The 22,523-nt window shown below is 42.2% G+C and overlaps 1 protein-coding gene across 3 annotated transcripts in view; it reads right to left on the bottom strand.

Annotated features, from left to right (window-relative positions):
- REEP2 (receptor accessory protein 2) overlaps positions 1-22,523 on the bottom strand; it is a 65,838-nt gene that overhangs the window by 5,736 nt on the left and 37,579 nt on the right. For 2 of the 3 annotated variants that reach the window (XM_083182190.1, XM_083182189.1), the window contains exon 7: positions 10,691-10,851. In XM_083182190.1, coding sequence (XP_083038316.1) covers positions 10,691-10,851 — 161 coding nt within the window. The remainder of the gene's footprint in view (positions 1-10,690; positions 10,852-22,523) is intronic. The other variant, XM_083182191.1, reaches the window with a different exon arrangement.

The raw sequence follows: 22,523 nt of genomic DNA, 5'->3' as shown, positions 1-22,523 counted from the left end.
GCTTGGTGAAATAATTTAGGACATGCTGTAAATGAAGATTACTTGAATAAGAAGTGGATGGATGAAAAGAAACTACTTACATGAGCCATTGTTAACAGCTTAATCCAACCAAAATAATAATCAGAGCAACATTTTCAGACACCATGCAATTATCAATAGGGATTACATAAGGGTATAAGGCAGTGATGGCTAACCTTGACACTCCAGCTGTTGTCTGTTGTTGAACTACACATCCCAGCATGCCCTGCTACAGTTTTACTATTTGGCGATGTTAAACCTGATGCAGGGCATGCTGTGATGTGTAGTTCAACAACAGCTGGAGTGTCAAGTTAGCCATCACTGTATGTATAAGGGAATATACAAGGAATTTTTGTGCAATTTATATACAAAACCTTAAACACTGTAAATGGGCAGTGCATCATTTTTTTCAAGAATGAGCAACCCTGCACTCTGAGATAAGAGCTGGCGAATCATTGTCATTCCTGCAGTGATGCAGAGCAACCTACACTACACTGCAATAGAACTGTACATAATAATAATAATAATAATAATAATAATAATAATACTTTTATTTATATAGCGCTCTTTCACCAATAGTACTCAAGCTGCTTAACAGATAGAATAAATTTTATAAGTACAGGAACAATGAAGTTCAGAAAAGTTTTACACTATACTTAAAGGAATTACATAAATGCTTGAGTAAACAGGAAATTCTTGAGTCTGTTTTTGAAGGATTCTACAGTTGGGTCTTTTGAACTCTGCAGGGAGGTAAGATCCATAGATTTGGAGCCTCATGGCTAAAAGCTTGACCCCCACATTTATTATGGGAGATTCTAGGTACTGCTAAAACTCCTTCATCTACAGATCACAGTAATTTGGTAGGGGCAAGTTGATCTTGAAGATGATTTGCCTTATAGGCAGCCAGTGAAGGGATTAGAGCAGTGGTTCCCAACCTTTTTTCTCTCCCGTTACCCCTTGAGTAGGCTTTTCATTTATAAGTACCCCTCCTCTCAATTTTAAATATCCACAGTACTTATGAGTGGAAGTGAGCGGTATGCATGGAAGTGAGCGGTAGCCGTGGACTAGTATATGGCTGTGGACTAGTATATCGGGTCCCTCTTTGTCTGGCCGCTGGCTGTGTATTGTCTCATGAGTTCCGGCTAATGCCTGTAGGATTAATGCTTCTTCCACCCATGTCAGTACAGGGCAGATGTTCGCTGATGTCTGAGGGCAGTGCGGGTAGCTCTCAGTGGATTGCTGGTTGGGCAAAACACAAGGAGACGCTGATGATGCTGCAGATAGAACCGGATGTGACACAACGTGGTTCGTCTCCATGGCAATGGTAGACTTCTTTTGCCATAGGGACACTTTTTCTTCTTCCGCCATTACCAATATTATTTTCAAGTACCCCCAATTGGTCTGCAGAGTACCCCCAGGGGTACTAGTACCCCAGGTTGGGAACCACTGGATTAGAGAATGGGAGTTATGTGGATAGAATGGGGCTGGTTGGTTAACAGCCTAGCAGCTGTGTTTTGTACTAGCTGTAATTGGTGCAATTATTTTGCTGGGAGACCAAGGTAGAGGGCATTGCCGTAATGTAATCGAGATGTTACAAATGCATGTATGACTTTTGGCAGATCTTCAGAGGGAATTAAGATGTCTGAGAACTAATTCAGCTTCAGATGTCAGATGTCCAATGTTCACACGAGTGATCTGATGCGGCATCTTCGAACACAGCAGCAGATCACAGAAGCCTGTTGCTGGTTTGATGCCTCCTGAGACATGTGCATTATTTCCCACAGCTGCTGCTAACTGCTACAGTACATCAGGTTAATCCCTACTGTTGCCAGATCTGGCTATGGCTTGCAGTGCACGTTATAATTACAATGTACATTTGGTTTAAGATTGAATCCTGCAATTAACAGTATAGGAATTTATGTTTTTCAACAATCCCTTCAATTTAATTGCCACACATTTTTATTTTTTATTTTTAAATCTAATCCTCTCTATTTAGTTATTCTGATTTTAATATTATAATATTAGATTCATTTATACAGTATGCAAGCTTTAAATATTTTTTCTAAATGAAGCAATAGAAATGAGGCAGGAGTGTTAGCGACAAAGTAACGGATAATGGCAGTGTTACATCTTAATCATCAACCTCAAGTGATTTTAAAGGCCGAGGCTGGAGTAGGTCTCTAATGAAGGCTTGTGGTTCACTGTGCTGAATAATGATGTGACTTATGTTATGCAGTGCATCCTGGCAGCACAGACTAAATAATAGCATGCCTTTAGCACAGTGTGTACCTTTTGTTGTTTTGTTGTCTAGCATATATTTATGTGCACAAAAAATGACCTGTTTCCTCAGATGTGTTCTTAGTGGAAATGCGACAAGTCTGGGTCAAGACACTGCCCACTTTCTATTCTTGAACTTAAATTGAGTTTTCCAGAATTTCTTCTATTCATTTCACCATTACCAAATAATCATTTAATGGTGAAAAGCTAAAGGGTTTATTAGGCTACCAGACATTTAAGCTTTATATACAAATGTGGGCAAATTTATTGGCACCCTTCCATGACAAAAGCAGAGCCCGTGTTTTTAAACTTGACAAAAGTAATTGGCATCCAACATTGTTTATTCCATATTTAACAGGATTTAGGACTCTGCATTTGATTTTTGACTCAAAAGAATATTGCGGTCATTGCAATCAATGGATTTCTATTGCGCTCCTTGAGACTGCAGTCAGAAGGTAGTTTGGCCCTCTACTTCTTATCAAACATCTCCAGCAGTCTCGGGTGTGAAGGGAGCTTTCTCCAGCATGTTACAGCTCTTTCCATAAACGTTTGCAACCATTCAGACAGGGCGCATACACGGCCATTTCAGAACAGTCCAATATCATGTTCTTATCCATTCTCGTGTGCTTTCACCTGTGTGTATTGGTCATTATCCTGCTGGAGGACCCATTACCTGCTTCTAGGTTTTTGGCACTGAGCAATTAGTTTAAAAAATGTCTTGGCAGTCTTAATAATTCATTGTGCACTACAAAGATTCAAGAAACCCCTTCTTAGATGCAGCAAAACCAGATCCAAATCATAACCAGGTCTTCTCCATGTTTCACAGTAGGTATGTTGTTCTATTCTTTACAGGACAAGATTGACAGGTGATACGTGGCGCAATGCTGCCTCAATTCACAATCCCCAGAAGTAACACCAATACTTCACAAACCATACAACAAGACAAGAGGGGGAGATAAAAAAGTGGCGCAGAGGAATCTTTGATGCTTATATGTTACCGGCTTCTCCTTAATCGAAATGGAGGTGTTCTCACGTGGGAGTGGGTACCCGGATCAAAAGAAGTTCGGTGAAAAAAAATTAAATAAATAATAAATCAATTAAAGACTTATTTTCAGAATGTGTGTGTGTCACTTAATATAAACCAATAAGGTGATAGATGTTAAGTTCCATTGGCGTACCAAGACTCACGTTGTTATACGGAATTCTCCCTCTCGTAAAGGTATCTTTGGCACGTCCAGGGAACTTATATATTCTGCGATGAGAGATCCTTTTTTTCGCTGTGTGTTTATTCGATTATTTTCACTTGTGCTCAAAAAGAAAAAAATATAAAAGGTGTCTGAGCTTTCCGTGTATTCAAAGGATTATATTTCAGTGGTAAAGGCAAGTGGGGAGGCTGGTAAAGGATGGTAGACCTATAACAGCGTACCTCACTTACGTGATTAAAGAGGAGGGAAACACATGTAAAGGTTTCATTTGATAGCGAAGGAGGGCGTACCCCTACTCACGATGTGTTAGGATGTTTTCAAACCTACAAAGGTTTCTTTACACGGGTTTCTCCCCAGGTGCAGATCATTACGTGATTACTTCTATGCTTCAAAAATTGGAAAATTCTTTCTCCACTGTGGGGTGTTCAATATTTTCCACATGTGAGATAGGTTTTTAGTAATCAGCTTGCCAGCATGAATAGCAGCATAGGGTGCAGTCTCTTCCATGTTGAGTCAAAGCCGCAAAGCTCTCGATCCACCGTCGATAGGACCACCCACGCAGACGTCACTGGACACGCCTCTACGCGTTTCGGCACTTGATTGGACTTCGTCGAAGTCCAATCAAGTGACGAAACGCGTAGAGGCGTGTCCAGTGACGTCTGCGTGGGTGGTCCTATCGACGGTGGATCGAGAGCTTTGCGGCTTTGACTCAACGTGGAAGAGACTGCACCCTGTGCTGCTATTCATGCTGGCAAGCTGATTACTAAAAACCTATCTCACACGTGGAAAATATTGAACACCCCACAGTGGAGAAAGAATTTTCCAATTTTTGAAGCATAGAAGTAATCACGTAATGATCTGCACCTGGGGAGAAACCCGTGTAAAGAAACCTTTGTAGGTTTGAAAACATCCTAACACATCGTGAGTAGGGGTACGCCCTCCTTCGCTATCAAATGAAACCTTTACATGTGTTTCCCTCCTCTTTAATCACGTAAGTGAGGTACGCTGTTATAGGTCTACCATCCTTTACCAGCCTCCCCACTTGCCTTTACCACTGAAATATAATCCTTTGAATACACGGAAAGCTCAGACACCTTTTATATTTTTTTCTTTTTGAGCACAAGTGAAAATAATCGAATAAACACACAGCGAAAAAAAGGATCTCTCATCGCAGAATATATAAGTTCCCTGGACGTGCCAAAGATACCTTTACGAGAGGGAGAATTCCGTATAACAACGTGAGTCTTGGTACGCCAATGGAACTTAACATCTATCACCTTATTGGTTTATATTAAGTGACACACACACATTCTGAAAATAAGTCTTTAATTGATTTATTATTTATTTAATTTTTTTTCACCGAACTTCTTTTGATCCGGGTACCCACTCCCACGTGAGAACACCTCCATTTCGATTAAGGAGAAGCCGGTAACATATAAGCATCAAAGATTCCTCTGCGCCACTTTTTTATCTCCCCCTCTTGTCTTGTTGTATGTTGTTCTATTCGATTATAGCTTATTTCATCTGTGATCATAAAGCTAATGTGACTTTTCAAAAAGCTTCTGGCAGAATGTGATCGCACTATGAGTGACATTGGTGGGGGGAGGGAGGTGGACGTGTCCAGACCATATTTTGGGTGGCTGTGTGACATCACACGGTGCCGCTGCGTACGGAAAGACGCAGTTGTACACCTGCCTTCACAGCCAGACTGGACAAGGCATGGCGATTCCTGCGATGCGATCACAGTTAGATTGCGACCACAGTGCATGACCTTCTCATGTTGGGTGGCATTGCCCTGTGTTGGGTGACTGCCAGCATGAGATAGCAATAAGATTTGCAATTTTAGCATAATGTAACTGAGGATGAATAAGGTCAATAGTGCATACACACTAAACCGGGCATGTCAAACTCAAAATCCCAAATGGGCAAAATAATTAGGATCTAGGATTTTGTGAGCCGCAAGAAAAAGAAAACAAAAATGTGTGAATCGCAGGTATTAAGGGGGCAGAACTTAAGTGCCTACCTCCATCAGGTACATCTGCAGGGTCAGGTAGTGCTCGCTCCCCCTCTTTCCCTACCTCCCTGACACTATCTCCTCCTTTCTCTCTCTCACTGACTTTTTTAGTCTCTCCCTGATGTTCTCTATCCCTGATGTTGTTACTCTCTCTCCCTCTCACTGATGCTATCACTCTCTCCCTGACACTATCTCCCTGATGCTTTTTCTCCCTCTCTCTATTTGATGCTGTCACTCTTTCTCCTTGACGCTCTCTCTCTCTATGACGCTGCCTCTCTGACACTTTTAATCCTTTTCCCAGGTGCCTAACCATAACCTTCCTCCCTCCCCCAGTCTAACCCTAACTTCCGCCCTTCTGCACCCTAACCCCCTTCCCAGCAGCCTAACCCTAACCTTTCCATTCCTGCAGCCTAAACCTATGCCCCCCCTTGCAGCAGCCAAACCCTAACCACCCTCACAGATGCCTAACTCTAACCTTTCCCTCTCCCGCAGACTAACTTTAACCTTCTCCTTCCCATAGCATCACCCTGTACCCCCACTAGTCTAGGCACTAGTGGGGGACTTAATTCGCACCGACAAACGTGGCTATTATAGGTGAAGCTTTAGTTGAGCAGGTACTGTATCAGTTATCTCAGTGCGTAACCAACAGTGTAGGACTCACTGTGGCCATCCTAAACAGCGGCTGTGGGTTCAAACCCATAATACCGTAATACTGTGTCTTAGATGCTGGTAACTAGATGGAGATAGAAACTTGAGCTACTATCCGGTAATTACGCTGCTACAGCACTGTTAAACACCACCAGGGAATACTGTGTCCAGTGCACCTTTTATAGTATATTATTCTTTGGATATAATTGTGGAACTTTTATTGAATTAAACAGTATTATGCTAGGAGATATCCTTCTCTCATTCTATGGTGAAACCTGAATGAGGAATCTGCTGATTGGAGACCTGTGTGTATCCAAAAATTGTTAGCAACAACTGCATCTCCCGTGACATCCCTGAAACACTTAAGGGAAGGGCATTTTTTAGATCTGGTGCGCTGGTGAAGGGTCCTCTCTGTACACTTGCTTAGTAAACTAAAAAGCCCGCTCAAGCCAATGGGGTTTCAGATAGGAGCGTAGACTATGGACTGGTTGAGGTGGTAGGTGGGCTCCTCGTCTTTCAGGAACGCAAGTCCTTGTGGTGTGTGGAGTCTTTCCCCAGTAGTATGTTACTACTGGAATCAGCACGCACACGTGCCATCACATGGCACTGTTAACTCACACACATTGTTGTGCCACATAAGATACAGTGGGGTAGATCCTATTAGCTCTAAAGGGTGTTGTTCCAACGCGTTTAAATGCTGGCAACGGCATCCAAAATAAGTTGATCTCGCACCCTTCACTGGGCCGAATTCGCCTAAAATAGCTTGAAACCCTATGGAGGTGCGATCGCTTTTAAGCAAATTCTGTCCACCGTAAAGAGCGCCCGGTACCGTGATGATTCGCACTCACGAATCATTCACACCTAATAGGATCAACCCCAGTGTGTATTGCTAACATAAGTGGAAAAAGTGGGCGTCACTGAGGTTGTAAGGTCCATGAAAAGCTGAGAAAGAAATCCTATATCACCATCTATCCCCAAGGAATGGAAGTATTTACCAGTTCCAATTAAAGGACCTCCTGCATTGTGCAAATGATGTATTGAGTCCAGGAAATAGTTCAATGCAGGATGCAGAAATAACAACACTGTCTACCAACTTCAGGACTCCAGCTGTGGTTCATTTACCTTAAAGTGTAGATTTCTTGCTAGTACCTTCATCCAGCGCTTCTAAAGAATTTGGGTCCACCTGCATTTATGTTTATCATCATGTTTTAGATGGGTAGCCACTTGCAGTAGCGCACGCAGGGGGGGTTTCTGAGTACCCAGAAACCCCCCAAGGAGTCTAAGGGCCCTAGGCTGAAAGCTGAGGGTTCCCTCTTTCCATGGGTACAAGAATTTTGAAAATCGGCCCTTGGGAACCGGAGATATCTGACTTCAAAGCACTGGTCCCCATCCAAGCCTGTTAATTGCTCTCCCAAGTCAGATATTTCAGGTTCTGTCTGACTTAGAGTTTTTATGAGGGTATATTCCAAAAGCTGGGACTCTCCCCCTTTGATGGACACTAGTAGCTTGTCTCTACTGTTCCCAGAACCATAGACATCAGCCTTCCAGCAGCTGGTTACTGCACCAGCTCCACACACCTGGTATGTAGTTTTATATTCTCGTTGGTAGATTGCTCTGCCCCCTGAACTCTGATCCCCTAGTCCCCAATACCATTTGGTAGGTGGGATTCTCTAGTTTTTAATGCCATAAAAATCTAAGAAATCTATTTCTGGGAACTGGAGATATCTGCAGTCAAGCAAGCTGTCCTCCCACCAGAAAATTATGAATAATAAGCCCACTCCACTATACACCCCTCCTCTGGTATTAAACATCCTCTACCACCCTGGAAGTTATGTATCGGGGCCCCTTCATTCAGCCCAATGCCCCCTTCTCCCACCCCATCTCCCACCATCTGTGCAGTAAAGGGGTAATTAGTGGAAATTACTGATCCAGGCCCTACATGCTGAGCGGTTGATATAATGGGGCAGATTTATTAAGCTTGGAGAAGAGATAAACTGGAGATAAAGCAGAGAAAAGGTAAAAGGAGATAAAGCACCAGCCAATCAGCTGTGTTTGAAAAAGACAGTTGGGAGTTGATTGGCTGGTGCTTTATCTCCTTTTACCTTTTCTCCGCTTTATCTCCAGATTATCTCTTCTCCAAGCTTAATAAATCTGCCCCAATACCCCCTACCACCTGGGGGACATCAAAGCCTCCCCCACCCCAACCGCTGGAGGATCGGTAGGTGCCCCAATACATTGCTATGCCCAGGGCTCTACACTGCTGTTGACGCCCCTGTGTGTGTGTGTGTGTGTGTGTGTGTGTATGTATATATATATATATATATATATATATATATATATATATATATATATATATATTATTATTATTATTATTTATATACATTTGGTCTATCTATAATACTTTAACTGACCCGGCATATACTGGGTCACCTAAGTGTCCATCTCCGTGCTTTGCTCCGCCCCTCTGGAAACCCCCGTCTGAAAATCCTGCGTTTGCCACTGCCTTGTCTTCTCAGAGCTTCCACTGCCAGTATGTTTAACCTTATAAGTTACTCAGCTTGGTGATGGTGTTGCAGTTTATCCAATGTGAAACAGCTCCGGATCACACATGCATACAGAAGGTATTCCCATCTGCGTCCTCATGATATCCAGTGCTGAGTGGAGTCTCCAGACCCAAGGACACAATCCTGAAAACTGAGGAGTACGTGGACACTCCAGATGAGGCCTGGGATATAGCGGCCTGATTCTGAGTTGCACACACATCACATACAGCATATCTGTTGCTCCCTCTGCTGTTGGCCCCATTGTGTCCAGCTTTGGCCACCGCCAATATTAGTGTCGGCAGGGATAGGGTAATGTGTATATATGGTATGGTACTTGTTTCCTAGCACGGCGCCCACGATATTCAGTCGTACGGCATCGCATCGCATGCCATATGCCGGCATGCGATGCGCTGCTAAATTGTATAAGTATCCTATACGATTTTTAATTGTATAAGCACCCTAATGGGTGCTTACAATGTTAAATGCACCCCCATGCCACCCCAACTATCAACGCCAACCCGAAGCGTGGCGAGGGGTGGCGGTACGAGTCCTCCGACCTTTTCATACCCCACTATCCACCTCGGTGTGGAGTTGATTTTCTATAGTGTGGCGAGCGCAGCGAGCCAACGTGCCTGAAGCGTGGCGAGCGCAGCAAGCCCCGCGAGGGGACGCGTATTACTTTACATGTATTCCGCGGTCGCTCGCCACGCTTCGGGCTCGGTGGCTCGCTAAGCTCGCCACACTATATGGAATCAGCTCCACGCTGACGTGGATAGTGGGGGTATGAAAAGGTCGTAGGACGCGTACCGCCGCCGCTCGCCACGCTTCGGGTTGGCGTTGATAGTACGGGTGGCGTGGGGGTGATTTTTACATTGTAAGCACCCATTACGGTGCTTATACAATTATTTATCTTATAGGGGGCACATTTAACATTGAAAACACCCATTAGGGTGCTTATACAATTTTAAATTGTATACCATTGTATATGGCATACAATTCAATGGTATACAATTTAAAATTGTATAACATCGGCTGCCATCGCGTAACATCGCATCACATACCATCGTATGCCTTATGGTATGCAATGCGATGGGCGCCGTGCTAGGACACAAGTACCTATGGTATAAATTCAAATCAATCAGAAAGACTCTGTGGATACCTACTTTATATGTTGGAAACCTCTATAGTACTGTGTTTTTGTATGTGCCTACATGTTATGTTACAAGAGACTTGTTATTTCTTAGAGATTGTTCCTTTTCAGATTTGAAAGCTTTGCACAGACCTTTTTCCTGGAAGCTGACTCATTATACTTTATTAGAACCATGCAGTATATATTTCTACCATCTTCATATAGAAACAAAATCTTGGTTGATTTTTCCCCAACTGAGTTTGGCAATGCTGGGAAGTGTATGAACCTTCTAAAATAAACAAATAAAGATGTCTCAAGACCCACTTCATCAAACCCAGTCATCTCTCATCCTAAGCCTCTGATCCATGCTCCCTGTCTACCACGTTTGTGTCACAAGCAGGGTCCTCTCCCCTTATGTCCTTTTCCTTCTCTTACTGTACTTAGATTATCTTTTACACCATACTCCTTACAAGGCCCCTAGTTCTATTCTTGCCACCATGATGCTTATTTCAGCGCATGGTCACTGGTACAGCAAGGTTTATATACCATGTACTTGTCCTAAATTGTCTTATAATGTAGGTCACTGATTTTCTTGTTTCATTTCTGTACTTTGTAAGCGATGTTGAACTCTTATGGTGCCTTATATATTAAGGATGATAATAATATTGCCCATTGTAAACAAGATTCTAGCTATATAACCATGCTTATGGGATGCTGCAGTATTCCCATCATGGAGAGTGGTATTTGTAATAGCACAGACAACGTTGCATGTTATAGCAATGCATACATCCTGCTACACACATTTCTCCATTATGGAACTTGTTTATATTCATCCAGTCAAAAATACAACACCTACCTCCACTTTTGTAACTTTCTTGACACTTTTGACACTTCCTGTACGTTTCGGTACTTTGTCCATGGCATCTTCATCTGACTGTTCGGTTTTTACATCCGCCTGCTCTCCATCTGCCTTCACAACGTGTCTTTGTTCCTCGGGAACTAACCAAGTGGATGGCGCTGTATACAAAGAGCAGAGGTTCACACTTGGTGGCAACACAATGACATGGGATTGGGATACAGCTACATTGACAGCCTTTAAGCAAACATAAGGAAAAGGACAGAACTGGAATCACTCTCTTTACAGACCAACAATGAATAATCATAACAAAACATAACAACCGTTACACTACGAAGAGCAGAAAAGGTTTCAGATGTGACTTACATCACCTTGGTGTATGAGACCATAATTGTGTAGGGCATCGGTTCACAAATGCGGTCCTCAGGGCGCATTCACTGTCCAGGTTTTAGGGATATCCATGGATGAGCACAGATGGTTAAATCAAATTGATTGAGCTACTAAGTCTCCTTGGCTATCCTTAAAACCTGGGCCCTTAGGGTGACCTCAGGACAGTGTTTGGGAACCTCTGGTATAGGGTATATAGACAGCAGAGTGCCGGCAAATTTACCAGAAATTGTCCTGGTACTAAGGACCTATACTATTCTAATTAAAAAGTGATACTCATGATCTACTGGTTTATACTCATAATGTACATTAGGTAATACTTTAACATCTCACTTTACTTTTACGCATTAATACCGTCATTTACTATTTACCTGAATCTCCCAATTCACTTTATTTTTTGTATTTATTTCTTATTCGAAATTAGTAGTAGAAATATAAATACAAGCAAACAAATACTTGAAATATACAATGTGCACTGTAAACTTACACAGAATCCATGAAAGCAGGAAAAAAAAAAAACAGAATTATATTGTTGACTTTTTTCAATCAAAAGAATGTAACGTAGCAAGAGTAAATATCGAATACAAATAATGGCCAATAAATAGTACAATAATGTAGCCATAGTAAATAACAATACATAAAACAAATAATTAATCCCTTTTAAACCAGATCATTAATAAATATGTTGTCTAAAGCATTTACAAGATTACTGTGGATGTTTCCAATGGGTCTTTGGGGTAAATTTACTAAGACAGGAGGTCTATTGAAGATGGGATATTGCCTATAGCAACCAATCAGATTGTACTTCTTAATTATTTAGCACATCCCATATTCAATAAAAACTCCTATCTTTTTAAATGTATGCCTTTGTGTGTGGTTATAGCTAACTGTGGGGGTTATTCAGACCTGATCGCTGTTGTGCTAATTTGCATGAAGAACGATTATCGAATGACTGCGCATGCGTACGGATCAAAGCCACACCTGTGCGAGGCCAAATAGTGACAAAAATCAGTGATTACTCTATTCGCAATCTCCTTGCAACTTCACTGACATAAATCGGCATTTGGGGGTGGTAACCGGCCATATACTGGGAGTGTCAGAAAAAATGCAAGCATGCCCAGGCCTTTTAAAGCAGTGTCTGTGTCGTCAGTTCTGGCCTCGATTAGCCTATCTTTGTCACAGACTTGTGAAAGGGTCAGTTATGCACACTTGGAAAATCGTATATATGCACACACACAATTTCACAAAGCGGCACGCCAATCAGGTAAGTAAAACGTGGATACTGTACATTATATATATATATATATATACACATACATATATATATATATATATATATATATTAACACATACTAGCTAAGCCCCCTCAAAGCAACAGCTTCTAAAGCTAGTCTGCTACCTGATTGCCTCTGTGTTTCAGGTGTGGTATAGGGTTTCAACAGTCGGGATCCCGACAGTCATTAGCCCGACTTCGGGATCCTGACTGGCCGGACTCAGACAGCATGGACAACAAAGCCCCTTGCGGGCACGTCGGGATCCCATCCGGCACTCCTGTGGTAAATATTGCTATGTGGGCAGGAAAAAAAGACAAATCTCTTTTTTTTTTGTCTCTTTTTTTCTTGCCCGCAGAGCCGGCAATATTTACTACACAGCCGGCTAGCCGACAACATTAACAACACATTTGCACTGATTGGATGGTCACTGCTTTATATTTTGGGAGCTGTCAGTCACAGGCCACGCCCTCTGACGAAGTGTTAACGAAAAGCGTTAAGGCGGGGCCTGTGACGTCCGCTCCTTACTGCTGCCTGGCTCGCTCCCCAACTGCTGTTCCCGGTTGGATTCCTAACACGCTGTCTTCATCTACAGTGATCCCAGCGGGGGTTCGTGGTCTCCAGCGGTGCCCCGGCTTGTTGGTAGGCGTTGTGAAAATCTTGTGGTACCCAACCCAAAGTGCTGCTTCATACTTTGTTGCTCATTACGGATTTGTATTTTACTATCATTAAAAGTCATCATTTCTGCACTATGGAGCGCCCCTCCTGTTCTTTTTTCAAACAGATTTGCTTTCCTTTCATAAGTCGCAGGAGCCTTTTGGAGGAGGCTGCAATCCGTACATTGGACATTGTGCACTTGGCCACAGTGTGGACCCTGCTTTTGGCTTCTTATCTAGCTGGTGTGATAATTAGCTCCGCACGTTCATCACCTGCCTATATATATAAAAAAAGATAGAAGACAGAGCGTGCCACTATTTTATGGAGATCTACCACCAGAAGGATCAAGAAAATATATCGACAGGTCACTGTACAACAGTATTTAATACAATTAATTTAAAAACAAAGTAAAAACATTTTTGCTTGTATGCAGTCAGTTGGTCGAATCTATATAATCAGGAAAAAACATCCAACGCGTTTCGTCAAAAAAATGACTTCCTCAGGGGTAACTTTCCTCAGGTAAATGGATAGTGAATGTAAGTTTTCACTCCGGATAGTGGTCTTACTGACAAACTGTACAAAAGTGTGCAAATGGATCCCTTGGAGATCTTAATGCTGGTATCCAGCTGCAACAATTTCTATATGTATCGCTTAAAAAACAGGTCTCAACAGGTATCAACCAACTTGTCTGCTGTTGTTCCACATATTGAGGAACTGGCTTGACAGAGTGCTGCCCAATCTACTTTATCTAGCGCATTGAAAGGGTACCCCACTCTTTGTTCCATATATATATATATATATATATATATAGATAGATAGATAGATAGATAGATAGATAGATAGCATATACTGGGGACTGCAGCACTCAGGTCTAAAGTAGCAGGAAAGACAAGTAGTCAGTGACTTGGAGTCTCTATGTACTCACTACACCGGACGTTCTAAGTCAATAACAGTGGACTCACCAATTTGGTTGAGTGTGGACTAATTACGCAGGTGTCAGCATACCTATATTGTTCTACATATATATATGTAGGATTGTGCCCTGAAGAAGGGGGTGATACCCCGAAAGCTTGGCTATGCGATAAAACACATCCTTTATTCTGCATAAAACTGCCTCCTGAGTGCCATTCTGTTTGGAGTTTGTATGGTTTGACCTTATTGGGCACCGGGGCCTGTTGATTTTTTCTGTGGAGTGCCGGCAGGCTTGGACTTTTTATATATATATATATATATATATATGTATGAAGTCATGACACAGGGAACCTACATGAGTAACCATGATTCTTTGCTTTTTTCAATATTTTATCACCGCCGCTACATAAGTATATAATCTGACAGGCACCCAGTGATAGTCCGTGGTGCCGGAGCCATGCGTTCCACGGACCGGAAGTGACGCGCCATCCATAGGACCGGCGGGTGTCAGCGCTATGTGCACCAAAGGTGAGCTAGGCGTTTGTCACCCAGCCTGAGACAGGCTCTGGCAGCAATGAAAATATGTTATGCGGGTGCAGGTAAGTAACTTTGAGTAGGTGATATGGCTGTTAGTGTTCGGGACCGGACAACATTGTGCAATTAAGCTGCACTTCTGGGTGTTCCATAATTCCGGACAGGGAGACCTGTCATGATTACAGGTGATATGTGTCGGACTGATTTTGGCGGCTTTTTGAGCTCTATATATATGGTTTTCTATTAGACACCCTTTAGCTCTTGACAAAGGTGGTTTGTCCACCGAAACAGGCTGTCGGGCTCACTGGGCTGCACGAGGCTGCATGATTGGTCGCAGGTTACGTAAGATTCACCATGTTGGAGTGACCATTTACGATAAGTGTTGACCTGGACCACTATATGCTTTTTAATATATTGCCATGTGCTTGAAATCCATTTTTTTTTTACTTTTTATGATGCATTCATTATAAATTTTTGAAACTTTATTAGTGGTGTGCTGATTTCTCTCTTCCCCAGTGGAGGTTAAGATATATAAAGATATATATATATATATATATAAAGTCCAATAGGCCAAGCACTCCAGCTAGTAGCAGTGAAAATTCCTGGTGCTCACCAAAGGCCCGGATCAGGCCAAATATACGTATCCACACCGTCAGGGCAGTGAAGGCGGCACACAGTCGTAATGCAAAGAACTCCAACAAATTTCTGCAACGTTTCGATTTATTTACAAATCGTCATCAGGCATAAATAAAACAAACAAACAGCTCACCTTATATCCCCTACACACCGAGTGCACGTCTCGTCACATTTCCCGCGTCAGCCATCCACGCCATCAGCGCGCGTCACAGTACCGTCAGTTACCATGGTCACGCAGTAACGCTGCGTCTCCCACACCATGGCAACCGGCGTATCCCAATGACGCGGCCGACACGTAGCAGATAGACCGCAGGGAACACAGTGAAGGACGCATAAATATAAACAAAAATACAGAGAATGGCATCAGGGATATCTGGCGGCTCAAAATACAGCGTATGCACAATACTCATACTACATACAAAAATAGTAAATATAATATAGCATTTTGATCAAGACACGGAAAAATAATAAAACATCACAAGTACATGCACCCATATGCAATAATGTACATAACTCCTAGTCAAGGATACCTTAACCTAGACAGCAAAGATATAACCATATAAGCAAAAAGAGCAATAGGTGGACATCCCCGGTTAATGACCATCTGGGGTTTCATGCGTTCTTATGACCGGGGATGTCCAAACCTGTCTATATATATATATATATATATATATATATATATATACAATGTCTTTGAGGGCTAAGCACATCCCCAATAGGAGCAAAAGGTGTCAGGTGCCAGCTGAAGGCTGTGACCAGCCAAATATAAATACTCACGCTGCCGAAGCAGCAGCAGCAGCACTCTGGAAGAAATCACTTGAAGCAGGTAATACACAGCAACGTTTCGATTTTAATTCAAATCGTCATCAGGCTTAACAAACATATAAATACACTGACCTTATATCCCCCTCCAAGTGTAGGACGTATCGTTACGTTTCCCGCGATCCCCGCAACAACGTCATCAGAGCGCGTCATCCACGCGCACAGCGCCATGGCAACGCATCCAGCCGGAGGCGCGTCACCATGACACCGGCGCTGCGTGACGACGTCACCTCGTCTGCGTTGTGAATAGAGAACCTGCTGGTTACACGTACGAAGTGAATTTAAAAACATAAAAACCCACAGATCATGGCTATTAAGAGGGACATACATAGATCCATCAACCATAATAAAGGTGATACAAATATAATAACAGTTGTAATGGGCATAAACAATACCATCAATAATAAAGAAAAAATACATATGGGAAAATATACAAAAGCATACACAAGTATATAGGGCACACAAGACATAATGCATAGATATCAAATGGAATACATCCTAAAGAAAGGCATGCAACCCCAGATGGTCATTAAGGCCATATGGTTGCATAGTCCTTAAACGGTGAATCCAGTGTGATTCACATTGAATGAGGGCCAAAGGACGATTACCACCACGTAGACGTGGGGGTATGTGATCGATAATAATATACTGGAGATTGGCCATGCTATGTCCAGCCTGTGCAAAATGCCGAGCAACAGGCTGGTCACTAGCACCTGTGGACAGTGCAGCCCGGATGGCCATCCGGTGATTGGCCATTCTCTCCCTTAGTGTACACTGGGTTTTACCCACATAGTGGAGGCCACAAGGGCAAGAGATAAGGTACACAATGTACTTGGTAGTACATGTGACCCTATGTCTGATCTTATACATTTTACCACTGAAAGGGTGGAAAAAACTATCACCAATTTTCAAGCTTCTACAGGTAATACAGTTGAGGCATCTAAAGCAGCCATTGCATCTACCAAGGAAATTAGACACCGGGGAAGGGTCAAGAGAACTAGAAATATCAGTCCTCACGACCCAATCCCTGATGTTTCTTCCCCTGGTGTAGCAGGGCATCAAACGGGTTTTGGATAAACCCAGGTCACGGTCAGTATTCAAGATGGGCCAATGTTTCTTAGCAATGTTCCTAATACCAGGGCTAAGTGGACTAAAGTGATTGACCCAAGGCATAACCTGTGTGTCGGCATTCTCAGACACAGGCTTAGGAGCAAGTAAGGATGCTCTGGGGGTGTTCAAAGCTTTAGTTTTGGCCCTAATAAGAAGATCCAGGTCATAACCCCGTAACAAGAAGTTCTTAAGCATGTTATCAATTTGTACATTGGCCTCAGCAGGATCACTGCAAATCCTGCAGGCGCGAATGAACTGGGAGAATGGAAACTAGAGAAAGTGATTGGTGATTATGAGCGTAATACAGTGTACTTATGGACTAATCCTGAACCCAGGGGCCAAGGTCGCCAGCGCAGAAGGGGTGCACGTTCTAGACCAATGCGCCCAGCCCGCTATGATGAACAGTATAATACCAGCGATTCTGATTATGCTTACGACCAATATGCACGCCCACAACACCCTGGCTCTGGGGCCCCTTTAGGGGTGCGCACCAGGAAACAGCTCCTCCACGACAACGACGCAGAACAAGAAGGGGTGGTAAGAGAACGAGAGAAAAGAAAGCCAGGAAGGCCGCCTCTCAACAGGAGGCCACAATAATATTTAATCTCTCTTCCCATTCCCTGTCTGAAGCGGACACTAAGGTACTTAGCCGTGGTCTATCGTATGTACCTACCAATTACTTTAATGACTTTGACTGGCAGGTTGAGAAGTACCGCCTTGGCAGACAGCTGCGGCTGCATGAACATTATCTTAAATCTACACCTGAGAGACCCTCCACTTATGTTGATACTACTGTTGATATCCCTATTCAATTACGTAAAGTATTGCCTAAATCACGTTTTGACCCATTATCTAACAATATGTCGATTAAAACGTTTAACAGAATGATTGATCATGATGTTGGTATCTATGTTAAATCTCAATCAAAGAGGTTGCCCAATAATTTGCCATTAGATGAGTTACAGGCACTTAAACGTTTGTCAAAAAATCGTGATATCATCATCCGCCCTGCTGATAAAGGCGGGGCGGTGGTGATACAGGATTTGGCGACATACAAGCAAGAAATAGCTAGACAATTGGCAGATCATGAGGTCTATCAGGCTCTACCTAGGGATCCTACTAAAGAATATGCATCTTTACTCAGTGGGTACATTAATCGGGCTGTTCAGGATAAGGTCATCAGCAAAAAATTGGGTGAGGCATTGGTACCATTATGGCCTGTTACACCTGTGTTGTATACCTTACCCAAGGTGCACAAACACCCGACGTTGCCTCCTGGAAGGCCCATTATTGCTGCTAATAACTCCTTATTTCAAAATTCTGCTGTCTACCTTGATGCGCTGCTACAGCCTTGCATTATACATCATCCCCGTTATTTACTCAATACCACTTCTTTTATTAATAAATTGCAGGCTGTCCACTCGGTCCCTGAGGGCAGCTTCCTGTGCAGTATCGATGTATCGAGCCTGTACACGGTAATACCCAACGGGACGGGTGTCCAGGCTGTACGTGATCTGATTACTTCCAATTCATTTTATGTTGGTCCTTCCGATGATTTTGTATGTGATCTTTTGCTCATGCTTCTTACACACAATTATTTTATTCATGACAGTTGCTTTTTCTTGCAACGCTCTGGCTGTGCGATGGGGTCCAATGTGGCCCCATCGTACGCCAATGCGTATATGTTTGTGGCTGAAAAAGAAATCTTTTTTGACAATCGCGATGTATCTGGTAGGATTTTTTTCTATACCAGATACATCGACGATATTTTTATGATCTGGACAGGATCGGAGGCCGAACTTGGGGAATTCATTGATCAGCACAATCGTTCCTCCTCCCCTCTTAAATTAACCTATTCCATCAGTGCATCTAGGGTTAATTTCCTAGATGTGGCAGTTAGTATGGATAATGGTTTAATTTCCACCTCACTTTTTAGAAAGGAGACTGATCGCAATACTATATTGCATTCATATAGCTTTCACCCTGTCCCCCTTAAGTACGGCCTTCCATTCTCCCAGTTCATTCGCGCCTGCAGGATTTGCAGTGATCCTGCTGAGGCCAATGTACAAATTGATAACATGCTTAAGAACTTCTTGTTACGGGGTTATGACCTGGATCTTCTTATTAGGGCCAAAACTAAAGCTTTGAACACCCCCAGAGCATCCTTACTTGCTCCTAAGCCTGTGTCTGAGAATGCCGACACACAGGTTATGCCTTTGGTCAATCACTTTAGTCCACTTAGCCCTGGTATTAGGAACATTGCTAAGAAACATTGGCCCATCTTGAATACTGACCGTGACCTGGGTTTATCCAAAACCCGTTTGATGCCCTGCTACACCAGGGGAAGAAACATCAGGGATTGGGTCGTGAGGACTGATATTTCTAGTTCTCTTGACCCTTCCCCGGTGTCTAATTTCCTTGGTAGACGCAATGGCTGCTTTAGATGCCTCAACTGTATTACCTGTAGAAGCTTGAAAATTGGTGATAGTTTTTTCCACCCTTTCAGTGGTAAAATGTATAAGATCAGACATAGGGTCACATGTACTACCAAGTACATTGTGTACCTTATCTCTTGCCCTTGTGGCCTCCACTATGTGGGTAAAACCCAGTGTACACTAAGGGAGAGAATGGCCAATCACCGGATGGCCATCCGGGCTGCACTGTCCACAGGTGCTAGTGACCAGCCTGTTGCTCGGCATTTTGCACAGGCTGGACATAGCATGGCCAATCTCCAGTATATTATTATCGATCACATACCCCCACGTCTACGTGGTGGTAATCGTCCTTTGGCCCTCATTCAATGTGAATCACACTGGATTCACCGTTTAAGGACTATGCAACCATATGGCCTTAATGACCATCTGGGGTTGCATGCCTTTCTTTAGGATGTATTCCATTTGATATCTATGCATTATGTCTTGTGTGCCCTATATACTTGTGTATGCTTTTGTATATTTTCCCATATGTATTTTTTCTTTATTATTGATGGTATTGTTTATGCCCATTACAACTGTTATTATATTTGTATCACCTTTATTATGGTTGATGGATCTATGTATGTCCCTCTTAATAGCCATGATCTGTGGGTTTTTATGTTTTTAAATTCACTTCGTACGTGTAACCAGCAGGTTCTCTATTCACAACGCAGACGAGGTGACGTCGTCACGCAGCGCCGGTGTCATGGTGACGCGCCTCCGGCTGGATGCGTTGCCATGGCGCTGTGCGCGTGGATGACGCGCTCTGATGACGTTGTTGCGGGGATCGCGGGAAACGTAACGATACGTCCTACACTTGGAGGGGGATATAAGGTCAGTGTATTTATATGTTTGTTAAGCCTGATGACGATTTGAATTAAAATCGAAACGTTGCTGTGTATTACCTGCTTCAAGTGATTTCTTCCAGAGTGCTGCTGCTGCTGCTTCGGCAGCGTGAGTATTTATATATATATATATATATATATATATATTTCAAGAACACAGCTCCAGTCCATGTTTTCAGACCTGTGACAGTTCCTCTCTGTACACGAAACCAATAGGGAATAACCAAGCGCAGGGCACTAGTAATGGTCCCAGCTTCCGTTTATGAGGGATACTCAGCCCTCAAAAAAGACAAAAAAGCATAGACACAAAGGTAAACGGCGCTAATGGACCACACTAATTAGTATTCAAAAAAGTATAAATTTATTAAAATACACAATGAATATATTTCTAATACAATTTTACAATACCACCGGCCGGTAGAGCGATCAAATTTGCACAACAATTAATTTCTGGCCATAAAAAATATTTTAAAAGAAAAACTTTTTTCACTAGGCTGCACTAGGTGTGACTGAAAATCCATGGTTCTGTAAGAATAAATCTTATAAGTGCCCAATTGGGCTGTTGCGTAATGTGAATCTGAGGCTTGGTAACTTTTCATCCACTTTAGGGTTAATCAGTCCCAGAAACTCACTAAGACACACTGATGTTAATAACGATAGCAAGCGTGTTAATCAGTCACACAAACAGGCTTGGTAATGGAACCGCCTTCATAGATACTTCATATTTGTAAAAACTGCAAGTGCTCATTCACTCAGGCATAGCAGCATATGTAGATTGAGTAAAATAATACTTAGGCTTCCAAGCGAGTACAGCAATTTATAATCCACTTTTGGGTGAGAGTTCGCTGGCCTGGAGCGGGTCCCCGGCTGCTGGTCTTCCCGATAGTGCAGCCCTTTCTAGGACTCCCTGCTCTGGCAAAAGTCTCTCCGGCTCACGTGGTCTTGCTTGTTTGCGGAAGCGTGCAGTGACGTATGATGACGCGTTTCCCCGCCTTCTCCCCGCCTAGTTTGTTACACTTTATCTCCGTCTATTTATTCATGCTCGCGCCGCCCAAATGGGCATGTATTCATGTACAGTACTTGGCAGTGTCATCAGCTGTGTTTTTACTCATTGCGCGGCATCTCTGTATGTTTTTAGCCAAGCCTCGTTTTCACACATAGGCTTTTTGTTGCAGAGAACCAAGCCTCATTTTCATATTAGTCGCAATAAACTTTATTCATTTTGTGCAGCAACCAAGCCTCATTATCGCGCCTGGTCTCCATCTTGTTCATATGAATGCTTTCGTTATTTAATGTAGATTCGAGCCTCATTTACACTTAATTATCAACTTTAATTGTTTAAAAACGATATTGACAAACATACAGGGTTATAATACTATAATTTGTTTTATCGCCATGTCTTCACAAAGTCTTATACATATATATATATATATAGTAGTTCTATTACTAAAAAAAAAGGAAGGGGAGAGAGAGAGAAAAAGATAGAGAGACAAAATACTAAAAATAATCAAAGAAGATAATTATATATATATATATATATATATATATATATATATATATATATATATATACATATACACAATATATATAGTAATAAAATTGATTAAATTAATATAGATAATCATAATTAATAATAAATGATGAAGAATAATAATAATAATAAATATTAAATAACAACAATAGTAATAATAATAGGAAAAAAAATTTTTTTATCATATATATATATATATATATATATATATATATATATAAAACTTTTTTTTTAAATTCTCTATATATATACACACAGAGGTACAGAACAGGAGCATCGGGAGCATATGGATAGGGGAAGATAGTATTTAGTTTGAGGGGGGGGGGAAATCTGTATGGGAAGATAGGATAATCGTCATACCTATAGAAAAAGGTGTCGCCATTGAATTTCAGATATTATTCAGTTCTATGGTTTCATTTAGGCCATTTGGTATCATTGTTCCTAACTGGAAAATCCAGTAGGCCTCTCTTCTACAGAGCATTCCAAACCGGTCACCCCCCCTTTTTGTGGGTTTGATATATTCAATAGCTTTTACTAAAACATTCTTTGTACATTGATTCTGACATATCGAAATATGTTTAGATAGAGGGTGTGTTTTGACACCTGTTATAATATTACGTTTATGTTCCATAAAGCGTATATGTAGACATCTTG

The sequence above is a fragment of the Crinia signifera genome, chromosome 4 (genome assembly GCF_055691185.1).
Source record: "Crinia signifera chromosome 4, ASM5569118v1, whole genome shotgun sequence".
Taxonomy (NCBI): Eukaryota; Metazoa; Chordata; class Amphibia; order Anura; family Myobatrachidae; genus Crinia; species Crinia signifera.
This window is presented reverse-complemented; position numbering and strand designations above follow the sequence as displayed.